General features: G+C 47.2%; 1 protein-coding gene across 6 annotated transcripts in view; it reads left to right on the top strand.

The window, feature by feature from the left end:
- The window catches only part of Fkbp5 (FKBP prolyl isomerase 5), a 120,266-nt gene that overhangs the window by 79,242 nt on the left and 16,532 nt on the right, over nucleotides 1-24,492 (top strand). For all 6 annotated transcript variants that reach the window (XM_087597651.1, XM_087597652.1, NM_001012174.2 and 3 more), the window contains 4 exon segments: nucleotides 1,718-1,862; nucleotides 10,482-10,624; nucleotides 11,362-11,476; nucleotides 22,793-22,949. In XM_087597651.1, coding sequence (XP_087453777.1) covers nucleotides 1,718-1,862; nucleotides 10,482-10,624; nucleotides 11,362-11,476; nucleotides 22,793-22,949 — 560 coding nt within the window.

Genomic DNA, 24,492 nt, shown 5'->3' with positions numbered 1-24,492 from the left:
TGTAACAGAATACTGGGTGGTTCATGAGAGAGAAGTTTTCTTTGGCTCACAGTTCCATAGTTGGAGAAGTCCAAGAACATGGCAGGCCTGCGTCTCCTTGCTTCTAGTAAGGACTTACTTCAGAGTAGAAAGCAGAAGGCAGGCAGGCACGAAGGTCTGAGAGACACAAGCAGGCGTGGGCAGCTTCGTACAACTTGAGTTATGAGCCCCATCCCTCCACACGGAGCTCAAAGAGGTGAGACCTTGATCCCACCTAAGTACCTGTTTCCCTCCTGAAGGCCTTGTGTTCTAGCACTGTCCAGCGTCAGCTTTCGAGAGGACAGCTCCTATTCATCCCTCACTCAGACCACAGTATCCCTCCACTGGGAGCGTACACTGCTGCCGAGCCTGCTCAGAGCACCTGGATAGACAGTAAAGCATAGTCTCCTTTATTCTAGGGAGTAGTCTTTTATTTTTTTTTTTTGTTTGTTTTTTTTTGTTTGTTTTTTTTTGTTGTTCTTTTTTTTTTTCTTTTTTTCGGAGCTGGGGACTGAACCCAGGGCCTTGCGCTTCCTAGGCAAGCGCTCTACCACTGAGCTAAATCCCCAACCCCTATGTGCGGTTTGAAGTTCTTTAAGTTATAACATCTGTTAATGTCTAGACTCCTCAAGTCACCTTGGAGCTTTTGATGAAGTCAGTGCATTTCACAGCTCTGACCGGGAGTATTTGTCAACCTCCCTGGGTTAAGTTTCCTGTTTGTAAAGTTTGTAATAATAACAATAATCAAGAAAAATATAAGTTGGTTTTACGTTTTTCACATAAATTAAAACTAGATTTTTATCTTTAGACAACTTAAGACTTAAGCACAAGTGTCGTCTTGCTGGGGAGACACACACATAACAAGAGGACATTATCACATATCCTCTGCACCACCGAACATGGCCCCTTTGGCACAGATGATTGACAGGCTGAATTGCACCACCACACACCTGGATTAAATTTTCTTTTCCAAGAACTGACCAGTTGTATTAGCAGCTTGCTCTGACGAGAATAAAGGAAATATTCTAGATTTTACAATGGATAAATATTTTTCAGTTTGAAGTTCTTCATTTTTTTCCCTGTCCTTTGTCTTTACTAGAAGACAGGCTTCTGCTTGATATTGTTGAAGTCTGTATTTTCAGACTGTGCAGACAGTGGAAGTCTAAGCTGTCATGTCGGAGCATATAGTAGTCGGAGCCTATCTTTAGCAAAGGACAGCAGTTTGATTCTTCGCTGGAGCTGACTGACTGACTAAGTGTCCAGCAGTCTTTTGGCTAATTCAGTTTGTGTACCTGATGCCTGCTCATGAGTCTTGTCTTTTGAGAGATATTAGCATCAAGTGTGGGGCTTTCAACCAACCACATGTGGTTTACTGGCTGATTCCATTTTGTCTTGTTGGAGAAAAGGTTTCACAGAATAACCTAGCTGGCCTGGAGCTTACCATGTAGACCAGGCTGTCTCCGCAGTGATCCTTTTGCCTCTGCTCTGGCTTTCTGTTTTGAGAGAATACTGTGGAGAGCAGTAGTAATAACTGTAACACAAAGGGCCAGTGAAGACAGTTCTCTGAGAGGAACAGAGGATCCTCGAGGGACTGCGGGGAATCTGCCCATCTGTCTGGATGTTGGGGAGTAGCCCGGGTGGCCTTTGTACCTTTTACAAGTGCAAAGCTCTACACTCTTTTCTTATGTTTGTCTTCTAGATTGTCAAAAGAGTGGGGACTAGTGAGGAGACCCCAATGATTGGTGACAAGGTTTATGTCCACTACAAAGGCAAGTTGTCGAATGGAAAGAAGTTTGATTCCAGTCGTGACAGAAACGAGCCGTTTGTCTTTAGCCTTGGCAAAGGTAAGCAGGCAATGTTTTCAGTGTTTGTTTAGGTTTGGTTCTGTTTATATTCCACTGAAGGAGTGGAGCCTGTCCCTGGCAGATGCCGTCCCTGTGGTCTGTTTGCATCACTTTTTGTAGCAGCGTGAGGATGATGCCATTTTCACTTCCTGACACTCACACGCAACCTAAGACCTGCAGAGGCACAAACCGTGGGGACCTTTGTGGGTGTCAGTGATGTCGTCTCAGCAGCCCATGTCGTGTTGTCACTGCCTCTCCTGTTAGGTGTCACCTCAGTGCTTCATAAGTCAGCACATGACACATATGGTACAGCTCCTGGGTGGCCCTCAGCTTGTGCGCACGGCCCTTCTGTGCACCCCTACCCTCAGGAAGCTGCAACCCTTTCAGCTGGGAAGTGAGCTAGCTTGGTGCTGCTATGAACATTTTTCTTCTTGCAAAGACGGTCTGACTGTTGAGACTTGAGAGGTATTTCCTGAAGCAGAGTGAGAGAAACCCATCCTCTCGAGGAAAACAACCAAGCGGAAGCTGCAATCACAGCTTCAGGTAAAAACCGGTTTTAAAAAATTTGTGGCTGGGGTTGGGGATTTAGCTCAGTGGTAGAGCGCTTGCCTAGGAAGCGCAAGGCCCTGGGTTCGGTCCCCAGCTCCGAAAAAAAGAACCAAAAAAAAAAAAAAAAAATTTTTTTTGTGGCTGCCGGGGCTTAACAGCTTCCTGAAACGTAAGACTTTTCTGTGAGCGCAATGGGTACTAATGAGTGTGACTTTACTTCTGGACAGTGAGATTTGTCACTATTAGAAGATCTGCCTAATAAGAAATACTCAAGTTAATTAAAAAAAAAAAAATCTGCCTAATTCAATTAGCCTGTCTTTCCCAGGGACCAGCGCAATATATGGACCGTCAAGTGTGGACAGGCAGTCCATTCAGGCTGGATCAGGGCTTTAGCAGAGTACAGTATGAACAGTCCTTTAATGCAGCTGACCTTCTGAACCTCCGACACTTTTGATAGTCACCTAGGAAACTCTGTGACACTGCCCGTCTGCCTTTTCCCAGGTCCTTGTGAGTTTGCACTTTTCTACATCGTCAGTCAGAAACAAACGAATGACTTCCTCTTGGCTTATATTAAGTCAAACATATTTCACTTTTGTACAATTAAAAGTGACAGCTCTGGACTGGGGTGCTGCTCTGTACTTAGAGCATCCAGAGCTGAGTGTGACCTCAGGGTAGCACCTGTGTAACCCCAGCACTTGGCAGATCAGGGTCAGAAGCACAGTGTGCTGTACAGTTGACCACAGAACGAAAAAGGTAAACCAGCCCAATAGTACACACCTATCATCCCAGCAGTTGAGAGGTGTCCCAGTTAGGGTTCTGTTGCTGTGATGAAACACCACGACCAAAGGCAATTTGGGGAGGAAAGGGTTTGTTTGGCTTACACTTCCATATCACTGGTCATCATTGAAAGAAGTCAGAACAGGAACTCAGGCAGGGCAGGAACCTGCAGGAGGACACAGAGGGCTGACTGGCTTGCTCATCATGGCTTGCTCAGCCTGCTTTCTTAAAGAACCCAGGATCACCAGTCCAGGGACCACCCACAATGGTCCTCACAATTGAGATGCTCTCCTCTCAGATGACTCCAGCTTGTGTCAAGTTGATGTAAAACTGGCCAACACAGGAGGCAAAGTAGAGCTCTGAGTTCAAAGCTGTGTTGTACCTCACAGCAAGACCCTGTCTCAGGAAAAGGGGAAAACTAGCCAAGCCATTTAGATAGATCTTGTATTAATATTGTAACAGTTGCTACTCCGTCAAAATAAAGAAGAAATAGAAGTAGAAAGTAGCATAATTATTGTCTCTGGAGTCCCTAGTCCCTTAGAGTGTAGGTCTCCCAGGAAGTACACAGAAATATTCCAAAGAGAAGGTCCAGGCAATTTTGGGATTCTAGTATGACTTCGGTGTTTTGTTTGGTTTTGTTTTGTTTTAAGATACAGTCTTCTCTATGTAGCCCCTCCTGTCTTGGACCTTACTTTGTAGCGTAGGCTGGCCTCGAACTCAAAGTGGTATACCTGCCTCTGTCTCCAAAGTGCTGGGACTAAAGATACGCATCACCACATCTGGCCTGAGATTAGTATTTTAAATAGGACTATTATGAGTAACTATAAAAACTTTATTGAAAAATGTACATAAATAGAGCACTGCTCTCCCCCCACTGTGTGCCCACTGCCCTTCCCCTACTGTGTGCCCAGTGCCCCCTGCCCCCTACTGTGTGCCCACTGCCTCTACCTCCTACTGTGTGCCCTCTGCCCTCTCCCCTGTTGTGTGCCTACTGCCCTTCCTGTACTGACTTTTTTTTTTTTTTTTTTTGGTTCTTTTTTTTTCGGAGCTGGGGACCGAACCCAGGGCCTTGCGCTTCCTAGGTAAGCGCTCTACCACGGAGCTAAATCCCCAGCCCCCTGTACTGACCTTTAAACTCCAAGTTCATTGTCTACACTGTGAATAACTGCTCTTATTATAAACCACTGTATAACGTTGAGGTGAAAATACCACATACCATAGCGTACATCAGCCCAGCACAGTAAAAACTATTGTAACCTCTTGTGTCGTAACTCTCCTTACTGAGCAGTCATATAAAACCTTTTGAAACGATGCTTAGCTAACTTTTTTTTTTGTCCCAGGAAGTTGGGAAAGAGAAACAGAATCAGTCTAAGACCTGGTTGTTAGCACAGTGCGCTGTGTTCCAGGATAGAACGGGACAGTTGCCCTTGTGTGCTCGTGTTAGTTTTGATTTTGTTTGCAGTGCTGTTGTCCACTTGACTTTTTTTCTCTAAAGCATCCTTCCTTGATTGTGAAGTGAGACAGAGAAGTCCTTTCTTCAAGTCGTCATCTATCTCCAGCATTCTAGGAGGTAGAAAATATCAGTGTCCAGTTCTCCTAACAGTGTTGAAAAGAATTCCTTTTCTAAGGATGTCTCTTGTCACCCCTGCTGAAAATCACTGAGTGTGCAACTTTTAAACATATGCCTGCGTATAAGATCTGAGTATGTTTAGAATCTGACAGCATGAAAGTGGTTTTGTTTGTCCATGTGGAGACAGGTGGAGGCCCACAGGTCTGTTCACTTGCACACAGTGAACTCACACCTCAGGTGTGAGGCAGTGCAGTGGGGGGAGAGAATGGCCCACAGCATGTGTGTGCGCATGTGTGTGCGCATGTGTGCTCCACACCTGCTGCTCTTCTCTGGGCAAGGACGCATGGCAGTCTGTAGGGTCTGTAAACACAAAATGCACGATGATGCTGTGAAGTTAATGTGTAACAGAAATGTTATACTTCATACATCTCATACTCCTAAGCCTACAGACACTTTACGTCACACTCAGTACACTTAATGACAGGACTGAAGCTTGGCAGTCGCGCACACCTTTCATCTTCCACTTGGGAGGCAGAGGCAGGAGGATCTGTATGAGTTCCAGGCCAGCCTGGTCTACAGAGTGAGTTCCAGGACGGCCAGGAACACACAGAGAAAGAAGCTCTGCCTGAAAAGAAACAAAAAAGAGAGATTAGAGCTGGAGAGAGGGCCCTGCAGTTCAGACCCTGGCTGCTCTTCCAGGACCCATTAATTCCCAGCCACCGCCATGTAAGCGGAACACTAATGCGCATAAAATAAGGGAAAATAAATAAAATAATGTTAAAGAAAAACACATTTAAACACCGAAGACTCGGCCGTGATCCAGCAGTCTGCTGGGTAGGGATCAAAGGGACTATGCAAAGGTTCTCATATGCACACATACGTTAACAGCGATGTGGACACTGTGTCCAGGGTGGAGGCAACTGAAGTGTCCTTCTGCACCTGACCGAAACAGAATGTGAAACCGCCGCATGGTGGATCATTATGCAGGTCCCTCCCCTCCGCCCCACCTTTGGTTTTTTTGAAACAGGGTTTCCCTGTGCAGCCCTGGCTGTCCTGGAACTCACTCTGTAGACCAGACTGGCCTCAAACTGACAGATCCTCCTGCCTCTGCCTCCCGAGTATTGGGATTAAATGTCTGTGCCACCACACTTCATTGCTCAGTCCTAGAGGAGAGGAAAAGTCTGGCACATGCTGCATCCGTGATGAACCCCAAAGACATTCTACTAAATGAAAGAATTCAACCAAAACGTGAATGCTGTTTGCCTCCACTTGTATTATGTGTTTATAGAAAAAGAATGTTTGCCGGTGGCTGAGAGGAGGGGGTATGTAATCAAGTATAAAGTTTCAGATGGGTAAAGCCAGAAGAAGAACATTCTGGAGGCAGGCTGCGTAGCAGGTGTGTGTAGTCATATCAAGTGCACTTTGTTCAATCACAGCAAAACCTGTTTGAAGCCAGGGGAGCTATGCAGTAAAACCGCTAGTCCGTCCATTATTAATAAAGTCGTTTTCATTATAAAGGGAAGTGTTTTTTAAAGTATTGTGTGGGTTTTTTAATAGTAATATATATATTACTACAGAAGAAAGAAAAAAATATACCACATGGCTCTTACCCTGGCTTAGTGTAACATTTTGCTTACTTACTTGTGTGTGTTGTGCAGATGGGTGTAAGGTTCACGTTTGTATGTGTGTGTGTGAAGATCGTGTGTGTGTGTGTGTGTGTGTGTGTGTGTGTGTGTGTGTGTGTGTGTGTAAAGATCGGCCTTGGAGCTGTCCGTGCTGCTTTGAGGAAGGGCCTCCTCCCCTTTGGATCTAGGACTCACCCATTCAGCTCCACGTCTCTCTCTGCTTCTCGCACTGGCTTAGCAGCACTGTCCCTGCGCCTGGCTTTTACATGGAGCCGGGGCTGGAACTCAGGGCCTCACACTTGACCTGCAGAGCTATTTCCCAACATTGCCTTTCAATTCAAATTCCTGTGTCTTTGTAGATACAAGAGGTGTAAGTATGTACTATTTGATATTTTGTTACAAGTGGAATAGAACTCCTAAAATTGAAACATTGTGTTTGAGGTAGTAAAATTGAGACCCAGATCAAATGTAGGAATAAAAGTCTTTTTTTTTTTTTTTTTTTTTTCCGGAGCTGGGGACCGAACCCAGGGCCTTGTGCTTGCTAGGCAAGTGCTCTACCACTGAGCTAAATCCCCAACCCCAGAATAAATTTTTTAAAACATTTTTTTGGCATATTCTGTCTACAGGAAAAAGATCCTAAAGAGGAAGACTCTTTGAAATGTTGGTGCTTCTGGCCCACTGGTTCTCCTTCTAGCGTTTGGTCTAGTTTTGTTTGCAGATACCCACAAGTGCCCTGGGCATTGACCCTCCCCAGCCACAGACCACCAGGAGCACGCTGCAGTTGGACAATCTAGGTTTAGTCCTTTCCAGAAAGGTACACAGTAGGGACGTACAGGATTGGAGAGTGCGTGGCAGGAAAGTTGTTGGTAGCGTTGTGGGCTCTGGTGTGATCTGGGTAGTTCTGGACAAGCAGAGTAGACAGGGTACTGGGTGATCCTGGGCTGGAGAATGAGCCTGGATTAACCCATGGTGGGATGCAACAGTTGCCCAGAGCAGCCATGAGAGGGGGCTGTTTGATATATTTGGGTGCACAGTGACCTTATTTTTTATCCAAGCTTAGATGAAATGTTAAGTGTTCTTGTTTTGTCTTGAGGTGGTGTTTTATACTCTTGTTTGTGCGCAGTGGCGACTGAGTTGGCCTTGCTCTGAGCCCCAGGCTCACCTCAGACAACAGCCTGGCTGCAAATGTCAGCACCTGGCCATTACCTGGGACTGCGTTTTTATTTCTCTTAATAAGAGTCATCTTTAACCTAATACCCAGGTGTACTTTTTCCAAGTATTTTGTTTCAGTAGATTTAGAAAACATCAAGATTAGTGGTAAAGAGGGAGAGGACTGTGTGAGAAACTTGTAGGACACTCGTGCAGATCTGCCCCAAGAAGTGCTGAAAGCCCTCTTGGATGCCACTGAACTCGAGGCGGTAAGCAGTTAAAGTAAGTGGCCTTCGGACACTCCACCAGGAGTGCCTACATATTGATCCTGCATTGTTCAGGTCTTATTCTGCATTAAAGGAATTTTTCTCTAACCTGGAATGGCCATACTCACAGACAAAGCCGTGGCCACTAACATTCCATGAATTAGCAAGCTGGCCATGTTCTAAATTTTAAGATGTGTATGTTGTTTTGCATGATTCTTCGCTTAACAGTTTAATGTCAGCCAGTCCTGAACCTCTCAGTTACAGGCTTTACCACAGAAAGTCAGTCAGACACACGATTGTTCACTGGCATCTGATGGTAGCAAAGGAAAGTATCGCCCTGAGCTAAAATGGAGTGGTCTGGTTAGTAAAGGGCGAGTGTTCAGACAACATCAAGAAAGCGGCTTTTATAACGTGAGCGGTGTTGAGAAGCTGCAGACCAAACAATGAATCAGCTCAGTTCTCAGAATAGCATGTGAAAGTCAACATACACCAAACAGAAGCTATGTGTGTAATTTACAGGTGACAATTTCCTTGGTTGCAAGGATTTCAGAAGTTTTCAACTAGTGTTCTCTACGTTTCAGTGTCTTCTTGGCGCTGCTGTTTAGAAAGCTGGTCAGGGAATGAGGTGGTTCCCACCTGTGATTCCAACAGCAGATGGGAAGGGGGTGCAGGCAGAGGAGGAGAGGGTCAGGGTTATCCTTGGTAATGAAGAAGAAGGAGGTCAGCGTTGGGGCACCTAAGACCCTGTGTCAGTAATGACAGCAGCGTCGGCCCAGACCTTCCTGTAGTAACTCCTGTGCATTGCAGGATCCTGTGAGGGACAGGAGCAGGGCTCACCTTTAGAGCCCAGTACCGTTTGCCACCAGTTCTTGTGACACGTGCACACATGCAATAAGTAAAGTAATCCATTTTAAAAGAAGAATGGAGATAGATGGGGCTGGTAAGGTGACCCCTGGAGCCCTGTCAAGGTGTAAGGAGACACTGACTACAAAGTTGCCTTCTGACCCCCACGTGTCCACCATGGCTCAGGCACACATCCTACACAGACTGTACACTCCTCACATGTGCACGCCTAAGGAGTGACATGGAGGAGCACTGGTTAGATCTGTGATCCAGCACTTAAGAAGCTGAGGTAGGAAGATTATGAGTTTGAGCTGAGCCGAGCTGTATAGTAAGACCCTGTCTCAAATGACCAAGAGAGAGGGTTATCTGTGGTGGTGGCTGCAGGGGCAGCTTTCCTTTACTGAATTGGACTAACACCAGACACTGCGTGTCACTGTGCCGTGCATTTGGACTGCGGCTCTTATTAAGGTTCCCAAGTCAGGAAACATTGAACTTCACAGGTTTTCAAAGACCTCAGGTTGGAATCCGGCACGTTGAACCCCCTACATTGCATATCTCCCCTCTAGTAACCCAGAAAGGAGATGACATCATTAAGTGAAAAGGAGTTCAGAACTGAATGACAGCACACTGCCATAGGCTTTTCTTTTCTTTTTCCTGTTTTTGTATTGTTTTGTTTTGACTTTCAAGACAGCATCTCACTGTGTAGTCCTGGCTGTCTTGGAGCCCTCTCTGTGGACTAGACTGGCCTTGAACTCAGATCTTCCCGCCTCTGCCTCCCAAGTGCTGGGATTAAAGGTGTTGCCGCCACCACCTGGCATGTGGAGTCTTATGATAAGCATGTGCTGTGGAAAGTTACAAGGAAGTGGAGCTGGTGCTCTGTCATGACAGAGACTGAGCTGAAGTCCCAGATAGCAATCGCCTTTTCTCCTTGCCTCCATACAGACAGGGTTCCTTGGTCCTAGTGTACCGGGTCTAGTCTGTCGCTCTACTTCCTCTGAACTTCACTGTTTATCCGGTCCTACTTGAACATGTTTGTGTGTGGAAGTCAGAGAACAACCTTACAGGAATCAATCTCCCCCCTTCCCCCCACCCCCCATCACTTGAGTCCTGGGGATCAACGTCAGGTCAGCAAGCTCGTCAGCAGGTAGCTTTGCCTGCGCATCTCTGTGGCCCACATGTCTAAGGTTTTGATTGACATAGCACCTCAAGTGTGTTTTGTTGTTAGTGCTAAAATTCTTTGTTGTTTCCCAAAGGGTTTGAGACTGCTTACAATAAGACATAGTTTTGTTTTATTTTATTTCTTTTTATTTTATGAACATTGATGTTTAGCCTCCATGTGTATCTGTGTGAGGGCATCTAGTCCCCTGGAACTGAAGTTACAGACAGCTGTGAACTGCCGTGCAGGCACCGGGAATTGAACCTGGGTCCTTTAGAAGAGCAGCCAGTGCTCTCCACCACTGAGCCATGTCTCTAGCCCCTAAATGAGACATGATTAATGGTGCACATGACAAGAGCTAAGAGTATGACTCAAGCGTGGTGCACACACCTGTCATCCAGGAATCTGGAGACGAGGTGATCAGCAGGATTAGGAGTTCTAGGCTAGTTTATACGGCCTGAGGCCATCTCAAAATTTCAAAACAACGACTTGTAAATATAACACGGAACAGGTTGCCTGCTACAGCCCCACAGTTGGGCGGTAAAGCTGAGTTTCTGAAGCTGGCAAGAGAGGAAACTTCCCAAATTTTATAATCCTTAGGATTTGTCGGATCTGGATTTTGTTTGAAGATTTTGTTTGACAGATTTGTTTGTTTTTTTCCTTTGTTTTCTTGCTTTCTCTTAGGCCAGGTTATCAAAGCCTGGGATATTGGGGTGTCTACCATGAAGAAAGGCGAGATCTGCCATTTATTATGTAAACCAGAATACGCTTACGGCTCTGCTGGCAGCCTCCCGAAAATTCCCTCGAACGCAACTCTCTTTTTCGAGGCAAGTATGTGTGTTGCCGCCGCGTCGGCTGTGCTGTGCCGCACCGCAGAGCGACATGGAGCTGGGCTTCCGCTGAGAGCTGAGAGCCTGCTCCGGCTTATTTATTTTGGAGCTTGGCTCCTTGAATTGTTTCCCACACACCCAGGGGATGTGCCAGTGCTTTCTTAGAAATGTGTCTCTGGCACAAAATGGGCATATCCAAACAAACAAAAGACGCAGATGTAGAAGTAAAAGTTCTGGTCAGCAGAGGAAAGTAAGACATACTCCAAGCTGACAGGCCGGAAATGGTGGTGGGGAGTGTTAAGTTGTGAAGGTTTACGACTGTCTCCTCAAATCCATCAGGATCAGTGAGTGTTGGTGCACTGTTTACTGTGTTGAATTAATTACATATAATTGGCCAAACTGGATCTTTATCTAACATGGTGAAAAGCTCATCTCAGTTGGTTGAAGGCCAGATTCTTAAATCTTAAGATGGAAACGCCACAAATCTGGGTGGGAAACGGGTGTCCTGCGAGTCAGCCAAGATTGTTCTGTGCCAGCACCTTGTACTTCTGGCCTCTGGCCCACAAGGCAGTTGTCCTAGTATTTCCTGTCTGTCTTTGCACTGCAGCCCCACAGGATGAAGTCCTAGACAGTGCCATTACACCGAGTTCTCTCCAAGCCGTGTGCATCAAGATGTAGTTTAAAGTTCTATAAAATACCCATCTGTTAAACTGGCTTCATCTTTTCCGTTCTAGATTGAACTCCTTGACTTCAAAGGCGAGGATCTATTTGAAGATTCAGGCATTATCCGGAGAATCAAACGAAAAGGAGAAGGCTACTCAAACCCCAATGAAGGAGCCACGGTGGAAGGTAAGCAGTGAGGACTGCAGGAGCCGGTCCCTCCCTGAGGAGGAAGTCGTTAGACTCTCTACAGGAAGAAGAGAGGCGATTTAAACAACCAGAGTGGTTGTCCTAACTTTGGCATGTACATACGTGTCACTCGGGGTTTGTTCTGGAACAAAGATGACCTCAGACAGGAGCAGGAGACTGGGGTCTAAGGCTAGCTGGACCTCTGCGCCCTCACCCGTTCCTAGACTGAGGCCGTGCTGGGGTTCTTGGTTTCAGAGGCTCCACTGACAGCCCCAAAACACCCTCAGTGGGAGTCACGTTTATGAAAATTGCAAGGATTAGAGAGAGCTGTAACAGCCACTTAAAAACTTACTCGTAATATGGTTTCATCTTTTATTATGAAAAATTCAAATCTACACAGCAGTTTCTTTTCTGTGCTATGGGAACTCCCCCAGAGTCAGTGATTCATAATAATCTGTTCTGTTTGATTGATTTGACAGAGCGTTTGTTGAGAGCAGGAGGTTAGCGCCATCCCTGTCCCGCTCCCGTTAGTTACCACACGGACTCCTTCTCTAGTCTGAATTCACGTTCAGACTCTGGAGCCGCATTTAGCTCCCGTGGCTTTATTCCTTTCTAATGAGTTAGTCTTCTGTCTTTGTTTCCTGTGACTTTGACACATCTGAAGATGACTCTCCATTTGCTGGAGAACACCACGCTTTAGGTGTGTCTCATGCCTGTAGGGACTAGATGGAGCTTTTAGAGAATGGCCTGTGGGTGGCGCGGTGCCCTCTTTAGTACTTCATCTCCACCTCCTCCACCACCACCACCACCTCCTCCACCTCCACCACCACCATCACCACCTCCTCCTCCACCTCCTCCACGACCCCAGCTTCTACTGGTGAGTGCTGGGCGAGGGTAGTGCCTCCTGTGTTTCTCTCTGTGAAGTTACTCTTCGTAAGCGCTGAGTGAGGCAGGAAAAGGAGTGCTGGGAGGCCACCAACCTTTACACGGCCCACGCACTAGCGAGGTTCCGTACAGCGGCCATTACTGTGTGTGTGATTTATAGCTGTATGTTGTGTTCCACTGCAAGGAAGAGCTGTCTCTTCTCCCTCCCTGTGTTGATTTTGCTGTTTAATTTGTCAGCACACACTAGGGGGATTGTCTTTTCCAGTAAGATGCTGACCGTGGAGAGTGTCCTCCCTCCCATGGGCTCTGTTCACTGTGTCACTGCCTTGCTTGTTGTTTGTAGAGAACACTGTTAACTGCTTTCACTTTGTCTCCTCACTCTATGGTGCTGTGAGAGGCTCTAAGATCACTTGAAAATCCTGCTGCTCCAGGCCTGGGATCATCCCTTTCACCAAGGAGCTGTTTCCTGCCCCTGGAAAATAGCATCTAGACACTGTCAAGTGCTCGTGTGTGTTTGTGTGGTGGGACTTCATGCTCCTGGAGCTCGGGAGTGTACTTCAGAAGTGTAGACAAGCATTTGCACAGGGCTCTGTTCAGCCACATGTGTATTTAAAACATTGAGTACTGGGCAGAGCAGGTAAGAGCACTGGCTGCTTCCTCAGAGACCGACGTTCAGTTCCCAGCATGTTCATGGCGGCTCACAACTGTATAACTCCAGGCCCGGGGAATCTTAAGCCCTGCTCTGGCCTCTGAGGGCATTAGGCACACATGTGGTACACAGATATACACGCAAGCAGAATGCTCATACATGTAACAATTTTTACAGTGCCATATACGTACAGTGCCACTCAGCACCACAATTCGTTCTCCTTTGCTCATCTGGGACTTCTCTTTGCAGTATAGCCACAGTTAGTTTACATCTGCAGGCCCAGCTGTGTGTCAGGTCGCCCATTGTGGTAAATACCAAGAGTTTCTGGGTTTCTGGGTAAAACAGAATGGTCAGGCATGGGCTACATTTGGACTTTGGAGGTCTTAGTCTGAACTATGGAGTCTTGCGATTACTCCCTTGAGCATCTGGTTGTATTGTGTGTAAATGAGGCTGATTTTCCAGTTTGATTGTGATAGGTGTGACATGGGGTCCCTCCGATGTGACAGGCTTTCCCTTCTACCCCTGTGCTGTGTTCATAACTTGTGTGCTTCCTTCACCGGGGCTTAAGGAAGGAATCCTGACACCGTCTGTTTCCTGCACCAATCCCTGGTGAATCTGTGTGTAGTGATAGTCTCCGTCTTGGTGTGTTTCTTCTCAGTGGTGGTCGGCTGTGTTTTTGCGTGAGTGGCTGGTTGGAAGGCTGTACACCATCATCTGCTGCTGCTTTTCACATTGTGACATTTATTTTTTTCTCAAAACAGTGTGCTTTTTTACTCTTATCAAAATTCTCATTTTTACAAATCAGTTGAAGCTTCTCCTGTGCTTTTTCTTGCCAGGTAAAATGACTGTCGTACTGCTTGTGTTCTGTGTTGCCCTTTTCCATCATAGAGAAGGCAGTGTGCTCTGAGGGCTCTAGGGGGCGTGGTCGTGAGGACTGACACTTGCATCATCACACTTGTGTATTCGCTTGCCCTGGCTGCATTGCCACTCGAAAACTTTGCAGTCAAAGACCATCTAACTGCGCTGAAGCAGAGCTCTGAGTAGCTCCCGTCCCTCTGCTGTGAGCTCCTATTTTGGGTTTCAGATCGGTGGTGTTGGAGGTGGGAACTGACCACAGCAGCATCGTGGGCTCCTGGGCTCTTTGGCCCCAGGCTTTCAGCTCCTTTTGAACGGAGCTGCAGGGCATGGTGCTTTCAGAGCAGAGTTTCAACTGAAATCTCCCGGTCCCTCCCTCCTAACCAGATGAAATGCTATATAGGTAGAGAAGGAGGGAGGTACTCGAGGTGATGCATACCCTGAAACCCAGCACTCTGGAGGCTGCAGTTGGAGAATCTGTAAGTTCAAGGCCAGCTTGGTCTGCTAGTGAGTTCCAGGACAGCCAGAGCTACACAATGAGACTCTGTCTCAAAACAGTGAGAAGAGAGAGACAGAGAAATGGATTAGACATGGGAGCTTATGAAATGCATACATACATGGGCTTAGACGGATGGAGACTGCGTTCTGTAAATCCAGCCTGAAGCAGGCGCTGAGGAGACCTCTGTGGAGGTACACGCTGTTCTTAGCAAGTGCAGGCAGAACTCCAGACTCGCAGTCAGCGGGTGCAAGGGAGCCAAAACAGGCTATGGGGAATCATCAGGGCTGCTATCAAACAGTATGGGGCAGCCAAACTAGTAAGCTGCTCTACTGCACGACCCTCAGCCTTGCCTAGTGAGAGCTATCTCAGTGCCCAAGCCTCCAACCCGTTAGTAAGTCTCAAAGGAGAGACTGGCAGAGGCAAATATTTTAAACTCCCCAGTGACTCCAGTTTGCAGCCAAGGCCTGGAAATGAACTGCCTGAGGATCTGTCTCGTGATTTTTTTTTTTTTTTTTTTTTTTTTTTTTGTTCTTTTTTTCGGAGCTGAGGACCAAACCCAGGGCCTTGCGCTTCCTAGGCAAGTGCTCTACCACTGAGCTAAATCCCCAACCCCCTGTCTCGTGATTTCTGCTCAAAAGCTAAAGCCTGGCTCCAGAGTGCAGCAGGGGCAACTCAGAGGCTGCAGGTGTCTGCCTTGGGCTGGGCGTGGCAGCGCTCCACAGTGGTGAATAATGCTGTGAAGAGTTCTGTCTCTGGAAGGTAGAGCCGTACACCAGCAGTCAGGCAGGGCATCCCCAGCCTGTGTGTATAGCCTAAATACATAAGAAATCTTGACCTGTCTCCTTCACAATCACCCTGTTGGGAAGAAGCTGTCATGTTGCCTGCTTAGGATGTCAGTGACAGGTAGCTGCCGTCCTTTGAACATCTTCAGGTGTATGTGTGCAGACGGCAAGGATTGGTCAGCAAGTGTGAGAAGATATAGGGCAGATACAGAGAGCGGGAACACAGAAGTAGTTAAAAACTAACAAAGCCAAAATCCTGTCCAGACATCTCTGAAAATGGAAAGGAGATAAAGAAGTCTGGAAGCTAGTGTGCGTCAACACCGTGCATTTCCGTGTGCATTAACACTGAAACTCCGTAAGAGCCGGAGTAAGGTGGGCAGTGCCTCTCACCCACGCTGGTGAGCTGAGCAGTGGGCAAGGAAGGAAGACCGGTGTGGGGACCAGTGAAGAGGAAGGAGGGGGAGTAAGGGTCGTCTTGTCAGTCATGGGACAGAAGATCTGCAGAGCAGGGTTGTGTGGAGACTTGCACAGGGCAGGTGGCAGTGGAATATGCTAGAAAAATATCCAGGCCAGCAAACAAAACACTTGAGGACTGGAGCTTAATGCCTGGTACCCATGTTGGGTGACACACAACCATAACCCCAGTTGCAGGACAGCTGATGCCCTCTTACTCCCCCAAGGCCTCTGTACACAGGTGCACACACACGCACTGCACACATGGTGTTGAGCTCACTGGCCATCTGGTCTAATCAAATCAGAGTCTGTGAGGGACCCTGTTTTAAAAAAATAAGGTGGAGCCTAACATAGTGGCACCTGTCACTGGGAGCAGAGGCAGGTGGATCTCTGTGAGTTTAGGGATAGCCAGGGATGCATGCATGAATGAATGAATGAATGACAGCAGTCAAAGGCACCAGGACTCATAAAGTCAAAGCAACATGGTCAGGCTGTTTGTTCCCTGCACATGAAGGAAGGCACACATACATGAAATTGAGGTAGAGTAAAGGCTTCATGTATGTTCATGTATGTCACACTAATGTCCGAAAGTGCTGTGTTCTGTTGTTCAGTTGCCTTTCACATACTGAGTGATGGCAGCACATGACCACAGGACGAAATCACGGGGTTGGTTTGGTTTTTTATTTAGTTGTTTTGGTTTGGTTTGGTTTTCGTTTTGAGACAGGGTTTCTCTGTAGCCCTGGCTGTCCTGGAGCTCAACTCTGTACACCAGGCTGGCCTCAGACTCACAGAGATCCACCTGCCTCTGCCTACCAAACACTGGGATTAAGGTGTGTGCCACCATCGCCCAGCAAAGTCAGGGGTTTTTAAACCATTCATTATTTCTCAGAAAGCAGCACTGTGCATTCTCAGTCTAAGTGTGCAGTGTTCTCTCCCCTGTGTTTTAGATGTAGGTAGCTCCTTTCTCTAGAATGTATCTCCAGGTCTTCAAGTGGGGTCAAATCATAATAAAAAATACAACAAACCAGTAATGCATGGTACATTTTAGGATCGTGTACAAAACAAAAGCTCTGGGTCAGTGGTGCATTTGATAGCCTCCTGGAGCTGGTTACAATCAGAGGACAAACAAAACAAAAGCTAGGTGTGGTGGCACACACGATTAGGACCAGAGGCTGCTGGATGTCAAGTTCAAGGCCAACCTGGTCTATAGAGTGAGTTCCAGGACAGCAAGGATTATACAGAGAAACTCTGTCTCCAAAAAACAAAAGTGAATAAATAAGGGTGCAACTGATAGATTCTCTCCAAAAAACAAAAGTGAATAAATAAGGGTGCAACTGATAGATTCAGAAAGGAAAATTGCCACTGTTTCCTTAAAAGCCCTGTCTGTCTTCTGATTGGTCATAAAGTAAATACGTACTGGGGTCCTGAGCTGTGGTGTACAAAGGTGTGCAGAGTTCCAGCCTGCCCTGCTGGCCTCTTCCTTGTACTGTGTGGGACATAAAATGCATTCTTACAGGGACCCTCAACTGTTCGGTGGAGGGCGACTCCCTACTAGTGTAGAGGAATGGCCCTGTGTGTCGCTCCTGAGGTCATCACACCCACACTTAATGCACGGCTTGCCTGTGGGCAGACAAATGAATGCCAGCTCTGTCAGATGCTTTCAGGTAGAGCTTAGCCTCTTTTTTTTCTTTACAATTAAAAAAAAAAAAAATGTGTGTTTTGCCTCCCTGTATATCTATACATGCATGCCTGGTGCCTGAGGAGGCCAGAAGAGGGCGTCATATCCCCTGGAACTGGGCTTATGAGCAGTTGTGACACACGTGGCTGCTGGGAACTGAATCCCAGGTCCTCTCCAAGAGCAACCATGCTAACACTTAACAGCCAGGCCATCGGTCCAGTCCTTTGTTTTCTTCAGAGACAAGGTCTCATGCCACTAAGGCTGGCCTTGAAATACTGGTCCTCTGGCCTCTCTGCCTCTTGAGTCACATGGTCATCAGATTTCCCCCGAATTGCCCATCCCACTGTGCCCACTCTTTTTTTTTTTTTTTTTTTTTTTTTCTTTTTTTTTCCGGAGCTGGGGATCGAACCCAGGGCCTTGCGCTTGCTAGGCAAGTGCTCTACCACTGAGCTAAATCCCCAACCCCTACTGTGCCCACTCTTAATTCTTGGTTCTTTTGTGTGGTTGGGAGTCAGACCTAGTGATCTGAGAGTCTAGAGTAAGCACTCCTCCACTCAGTCATCGCACAAGGCCTGAGCTGCTGCTGTTTTCCTTGTTTGCTTGAGATCAGGGCTCGCTGGGTAGCTCTCAACCTCTTGCCTCTGCCTGCCAAATGCCACCACACTTGTCTTATCCTAGCAATTTCAGGCTAGCCGGTGTCACCTCGCCATAGATGGAGAGAGAGCCCAAGCGCCCCACAGCCAGAGTTGTTAGTGGCAGTGTTTCGAGGCAGTGGTTAGTTTCGAGGTGTGCTCACGTCCTGCGAGGTTGTAAAGGGAAGAACCAAAGATCATAACTGCCATTCTTGTAGGCAGGGCCCTGCCTGCCCTGGGCCTGGGCTAGGGTCCACCTCACAGTGGTCCTTCCCCTGAATTAGAACAGAGTGGTGCGGAGCAGGCTGTATGCGGGAGATCTGAGCCCCAGGCCTGAGAGGAGTGGTGTCCTTGTGGTCAGTGGTTAATGTGCCTCACTGCTGCTTTAAGAGTCTGCGTACCTCCTCGGGGCTTTGTAACATCCACTCCCCTGGAAACCCTTGCCCAGTGTGATTGACTGGCCACAACCTGGTTTTCTCTAGCCAGATGACCAGTCTTTTCTAGTAGCAATGCTGTTACAACACTGCCATTCAGATCCTATGACCCAGTCATTGTTTGGGGACAGCGCAAAGCTATTAGACGCCAGCTGCTATAATTAGAGAAGAGAAAGCAGACACTCACCGAGCTAACGTCTTAGGCTCTGGCGGTCACAGCATTAAAAAGTTCTATAGCCCTTGTCCTCAGTTTTGCTTCCTGAAATACAAGCTGTACAGTTTGGGGCTCCTTGCACTCCAGTTTTTGTTACTGCTGCATTTCCCCCCCCCCCCATTTTAATCGGAGAACAAATTGCTGTCAGCACACCGAGTTCATGTGCCAGCCACATTCAGAACAGGGTGTTCTGTGCTCTTCAAAACAAAATTGCTCTAGGGCAGTAAGAGAACAATAAGTCAGAGCTGCAGTTTAAATGATGTTTTGCAGTGACCAGGCTCACTTGATGTGGTTACACTCTGGATTGCACAGCTAAATGTGGGTAATTTGGTTTGGTTTGACTTTGTGGGGTTTGCTGGAGGACCCCCTTTCAGGTTACGTAGACTTTTAAGTCAAGAGAAATACTGCCACTTTTAAACTTGTTTATTTCTCTTTACCAAAATCCCCTAAGTAGAAGCATCCTGTATGCATTCTGTTCACTTGGAGAACATGGCAGATCACTACTTCCTGTAAATCATGCTGGGTGACATTAGCAACAGACCTCCCGAGCCCTAGAGGCTGAGCTCCCGAGTGAGTCATGGCGGCTTGTATTAAATATTTATGAAATGAGTATTTGTACTATGGAATACAAAGTCAAAAGCACCCACAGGTCTTCCAGAGACAGCTGAGGAAATGGGTTCCTAGGAACTGGGCGCTTCTGCATATATCAGCTCAGGGCAAGTTCTCACTGTGCAGCAGAAGCCTGCCAAGGCCCTGTGCTGTGAGTCCTGTCAGCAACCTCGAGGACTTGTCACACGTGTTCAGAATAAATGCTCAGCCCGTGCTGACCTTTCCCCTGTAATGGGGAGAATCCCCAGCTGCGTTTACTGTGCCCTGATCCTGCAGTCTTTTTATTAGATATATTTCTTTACTTACATTTCAAATGTTATTCCCCTTCCCCGTTTCCTGTCCATAAGCCCCCATCCCCTTCCCTCCCCCTCTCCCATATAAGTATCCCCCCCTTACATCCCCCTAACTGCCCCCCACCCCATATTCCCCTGCACTGATCCTGCATTTTCCTGGACATCACATTTCCTCGTGTTCTGAGGTGGTTCGTGCATGTATGTGTGAGGTGAAGCATATGTGGGGATGTCACCTAAGACTTTAACTTGTAGCATTATGTATGTGAGTGTGCACATAGAGCTGAGAGGAAAGGATTCTCTTCTTCGACCATCTGAGGCCCAGGTAATGAGGCTGGGACATCAGGTGGAGACAGGCAACCTTGGGCTGCCGATCTTCCAGACACAGTGGGACAACTTAAAATTGCCTGCAACGCCAGGATCTGGGCATCCGATGCCCTCTTCTGGCCTCTGGGCGCCTGTACATACATAGCATGTAGTCAAACAAACACACATAAATTAGCAAAACATTTTCTTTTCTTTTTAGATTTTATTTTATGTGTATGCGTTTTTTTGTCTGAATGTATGCGTGACTGTGCCCATGGAAGCCAAAAGAGGGCCTTAGGTTGCAGGAGCTGGAGGTACAGCAGTTATGAGCTTCCGTACCCGAGCTGGGAATTGAACCCTGCTCCTGGGAGGAAGGGCAGCAGGTTCTCCACCCCGAGCTGTCTCCAGCCCCACGTTTGCTCTCCTGCGCTGCCTTTGTTGCACCCAACTTTCTAGTTCTTTTTTGCTTCCTTCCAACCTTCATATTTCCTGCACACAGCGATGGCTTAGCACTCGGAAAGAGAATGTCTGAACTCACAGACTGGGAATCTCACTAAGACTCCTAATCATACTTGGACGTACTATGTGTGTAAGCGTCCACTCTGCAAATCAGTCTAGAAACTGACGTATAATCGGGGATCCTTTGCAGAAGTCTCTGGACTTCCTGTTTTGAAAACACATTTCAGATTTGATCAACCAAAAGCCACAACAAATGTAGTGATAACCTCCTCCCTACTAAAGGGACTCATTCCACTGTAGTCAGGAGGTGATGGTCTGGCAGCAAACCTCAGAATCCTCTCCCCTCAAAAGTCTGTTCAGTTGTGAGCACCTAGGGTGATAAATCTCAATATTAAAGAGGCTGTTACACGGCTGGGGCAGGAGTTCCCGTGCTCGTGGACAGCACCATCTTTTACTTTAATTTCAATTTCTTGGACAAATTTAAAAACAATAGTTATGGGGTTGGGGATTTAGCTCTGTGGTAGAGCATTTGCCTAGCAAGCGCAAGGCCCTGGGTTCGGTCCCCAGCTCCGAAAAAAAAGAAAAGAAAAGAAAAAAAAAAGTAGTTACATGCATTTATAGTTTTATTTGCTTGATTCTTACATGCATATTTATTTATTGTGGTTGTTGGGACTGAGCTCTGTACATGCTAGGCAGGTCGTCTAGCACCAAGATACACCCATCAGCCCTACCTCTCCTTTTACTCTTTATTCTGAGGCAGGCTGTGGCTGTCTGAGACCCTGGACTTGCTGGCCTGAGTCTGGCTCAGCTTAGACACCTAACATAAGAGCCAGCAGACGCCCCTCTTACGCCACAGAGAACAGCGTAAGCCTCAGGCATGCGCCCAAACCCCTGATGTGCACACTTTAAGACAGGCTGTTGGCAGCATATACTGCCCGCTGGGTGCCGCTGTGCCGTATGCAGCCTGCCTTGGTTTGGTTTTGGTTTCATATGTACGCACTGGGAGGTGGGGGGGCGGCAGCTGTAAGTTGGCTGTCTTACTTAGAACATTCCAAAAGTGAATATAATTTGTAGAAGCCATCGTATAAATGGGTATGTCTATGAAACCAGCGGCAGTAAGCCATCTGAGAGCTGGGCTGCTGTAGCCTTTGTCTTGAAAGAGCTGACTTAGGATTTGAGTTGGCAGCAGTAGGAACAGCCAAGATGGTGTCGGTTCTAGCTTTACGTGCTACGCTGAAGCCCTGGTGTGTAGCTCACGGCTGTTTATCTTCCAGAGTTTCTCTCACTTCTCAGACTTAGGCTAATTAGCTTTGAAGCTCGTTTCCACGACCAAGCAGAATCATAGACTTTGAGGCTTTAAGAGTCTGTCAAGGTCAGGTAGTAGAGCAGAGTAAGTGGAGATTAGATGGCTTGGAAGATGAAGGTTCTCCTTGGACACAGCATCCATGTTTAAAACAGGGTGGTTTCTCAAGACTAAGGCAAATTATTGACCCAATATCAGTCATGCAGCCTTGTCAAGAAGTATCTTAGCAAGTTACTAGATCTGAGGTAGAAACCATGGTGCTATTGAACTGTCCCACAAGCCATCCATCTTTCTTACTGAATAAAAGACCTAATTGAAAAGTCAGGTAGCGGGGTGGGGATTTGGCTCAGTGGCAGAGCGCTTGCCTAGGAAGTGCAAGGCCCTGGGTTCAGTCCCCAGCTCCGAAAAAAAGAACCAAAAAAAAAAAAAAGATAAGTCAGGTAGCGGGCTGGAGAGATGGCTCAGAGGTTAAGAGCACTGACTGCTCTTCCAGAGGTCCTGAGTTCAATTCCCAGCAACCACATGGTGGCTCACAACCATCTGCAATGGGATCCGATGCCCTCTTCTGGTGTGTCTGAAGACAGCTACAATGTACTCATATAAATTAAATTAAATACATCTTTTTTTAAAAAAGAAAAAAGAAAAGTCAGGTAGCATTGGTATTAGAAGGAGTTTGGGCTGGGGGTCACTCGGTGCATAAGTCCCTGGACTCAGTCTCCACCACCTCACAAAAGGATTGGAGAAGGAAGGCGTGGTGCGTGCCTATAGTGCTAACACACTTGGAACACAGGGCAGGAAGAGTTTGGGGCAGCCTGAGCTACTATGTAGAAAGAGCGTATGACCTTCATCTAACATGTATGCAGTATTGGAGAACTAGCATTGAGTCCTAGGCTATATTTCTTGTTTATGTACTTTTGCCCAGCATCTCAAACCAAAATACTGTTAGAGATGGCTAAGCCATTGTAGATATTCAATACTAGATATATGGCATTCTCCTAATGGTGTGTTTAAATGAGCCAGTGCATCTTAACCCTGTGTCACAGGTAAGAAAATTAGTAAGGATACATTTAACTTAAACTGGAAAAAATACTTTTCCACTTAACTTAAAATGGAAAACAAACCTTTCAGACTAGGTGGGCAGAGCTTCCGGAAGACACTGTGTGTCTTATGAACTGTAGGGGAAATGGTATCACTGCACCACTGTGAGCCAGTCATTTGACAGGCGGGGCTGAGGGGTAGTGTGTGACTGTCCCGTGTCTTCCCCTTAGTCCACCTGGAAGGCTGCTGTGCTGGAAGGGTGTTTGACTGCCGGGATGTGGTGTTCGTCATTGGCGAAGGAGAAGACCACGACATTCCAATTGGGATCGACAAGGCCCTGGAGAAGATGCAGAGGGAAGAGCAGTGCATTTTGTATCTTGGACCACAGTAAGTAAGAAGCCCGTTTCAGTGCTCGGTGAGGCTGTCTGAAGGCCTCGGACTGCTCGCCCGCTCTCGCTCGCTCTCTCTCTCAGCGCTTTGATTCGCTGTTGGGCTATAGTCTGGAGTTTGGGGCCTCATCCCGCCAGAGAAGCTTACAAGTGCGTTGGCTCAGCTGAAGTATGTTTAAGAACAGGACAGTCCGTCTCCCTGGGTTTGATTTGTCAGCTGCCAGGATGCCACCTCAGCAGGGCTTGGCTCTTTCCTCTGACCCCTCGCTCCCCTTGTCTCTGAACTCATCAGAAGGGTGTTGGGAATCGCAGTGATGCATGGCTTACTACCACTTGAATCCATGCCACATTCTTATGTGGAGTCCCTGAAGGCAGAAAGCCAGCTTTTCTTCCTGGATCTAAAGGCAGCGGGGATGACTCATTTTTGCCTAACTTTTTCCCGTCATAAGGATGGCCATTAGCACTGCCAAGCTTAGAGCCATCCAGCGTGACAGTCTCCTGTGAGAACACGCTTCCTATTATTTTTAGATCTAAAATTATACCATAAATTCAACTCTTCTATCTTGAGAAATGGGCCCCTGGGAGGATGCAGGAGTGTGCCTGCGTGCAAGTGCATCTCCTTGCTCAGAGTGGCCTCCCAGGTGGCACCGCAGGCGGTGGCCTCTGCTAGGATTCTGAGAGTCTGGGCTGCACTCACCAGTCGGAATTCAGTGCTTTTGTCCTGTCCTTTGCCTTTGCCTTGGAGGGTTTGCTGCAGTTCACTCTGTGATGAAGCTGTTTCTTTTTTTTTTGTTGTTCTTTTTTTTCGGAGCTGGGGACCGAACCCAGGGCCTTGCGCTTCCTAGGCAAGCGCTCTACCACTGAGCTAAATCCCCAACCCCGAAGCTGTTTCTTTTTAATTGAAAGAGCTGCTCTCACTTACATAGTGGGCTCTCCATAACCTGCAGTTCCGAGTCTTTTTTTCTTTGAGATATACTCTCACTATGTAGCCCCGACTGCCCTAAAACTCAATATGTAGACCAGGCTGGCCTTGAACTCAGAGATCTGCATGCCTCTGATTTCAGGTGCTGGGATTAAAGTTTTCTAATCATGTTTAATCTTCCATTCCAAAATTATAGTAGTGCCACACTCTAGTGTCTAAGGTCTGGTCTCACAGGTCACCTCTGTAAAAGATGGTTCTGTAAAGTCCGAGTGTAGAAACACACGACCCAGATCTTTAAGCCTTAACCTCCCTGGTAGACCGTTCGGAGAGCAGATGCCCCAACTTTATCAGCAAAGCGAATCACAGTGCGTCCTGTTTATTGGTGCGGCTAGTTCTTTGCTGGTGTACGGTTAGCCGTTCGTGGCTGAGTCCTGCTTTCTGCAGCCTGCCAGTGGTGCACCTGAGCAAGTCACCTAACTCCCCCAAGCCTTGCAGAGTTGCAGAGGCCCAAGTGGAGGGAGTAATGAGGCAAATCTCTTAGCACACGGCCCGCCCTGCCCATTAGCTGTTACAGTTTTCAAATCTTTTCAGACATAAAAGACATCCATTCTCCTCGTGT

The sequence above is a fragment of the Rattus norvegicus genome, chromosome 20 (genome assembly GCF_021556685.1).
Source record: "Rattus norvegicus strain SHRSP/BbbUtx chromosome 20, alternate assembly SHRSP_T2T, whole genome shotgun sequence".
Classification (NCBI taxonomy): domain Eukaryota; kingdom Metazoa; phylum Chordata; class Mammalia; order Rodentia; family Muridae; genus Rattus; species Rattus norvegicus.
Note: the sequence above shows the minus strand (reverse complement) of the source record. Positions and strands in the feature narration are given on the sequence as shown.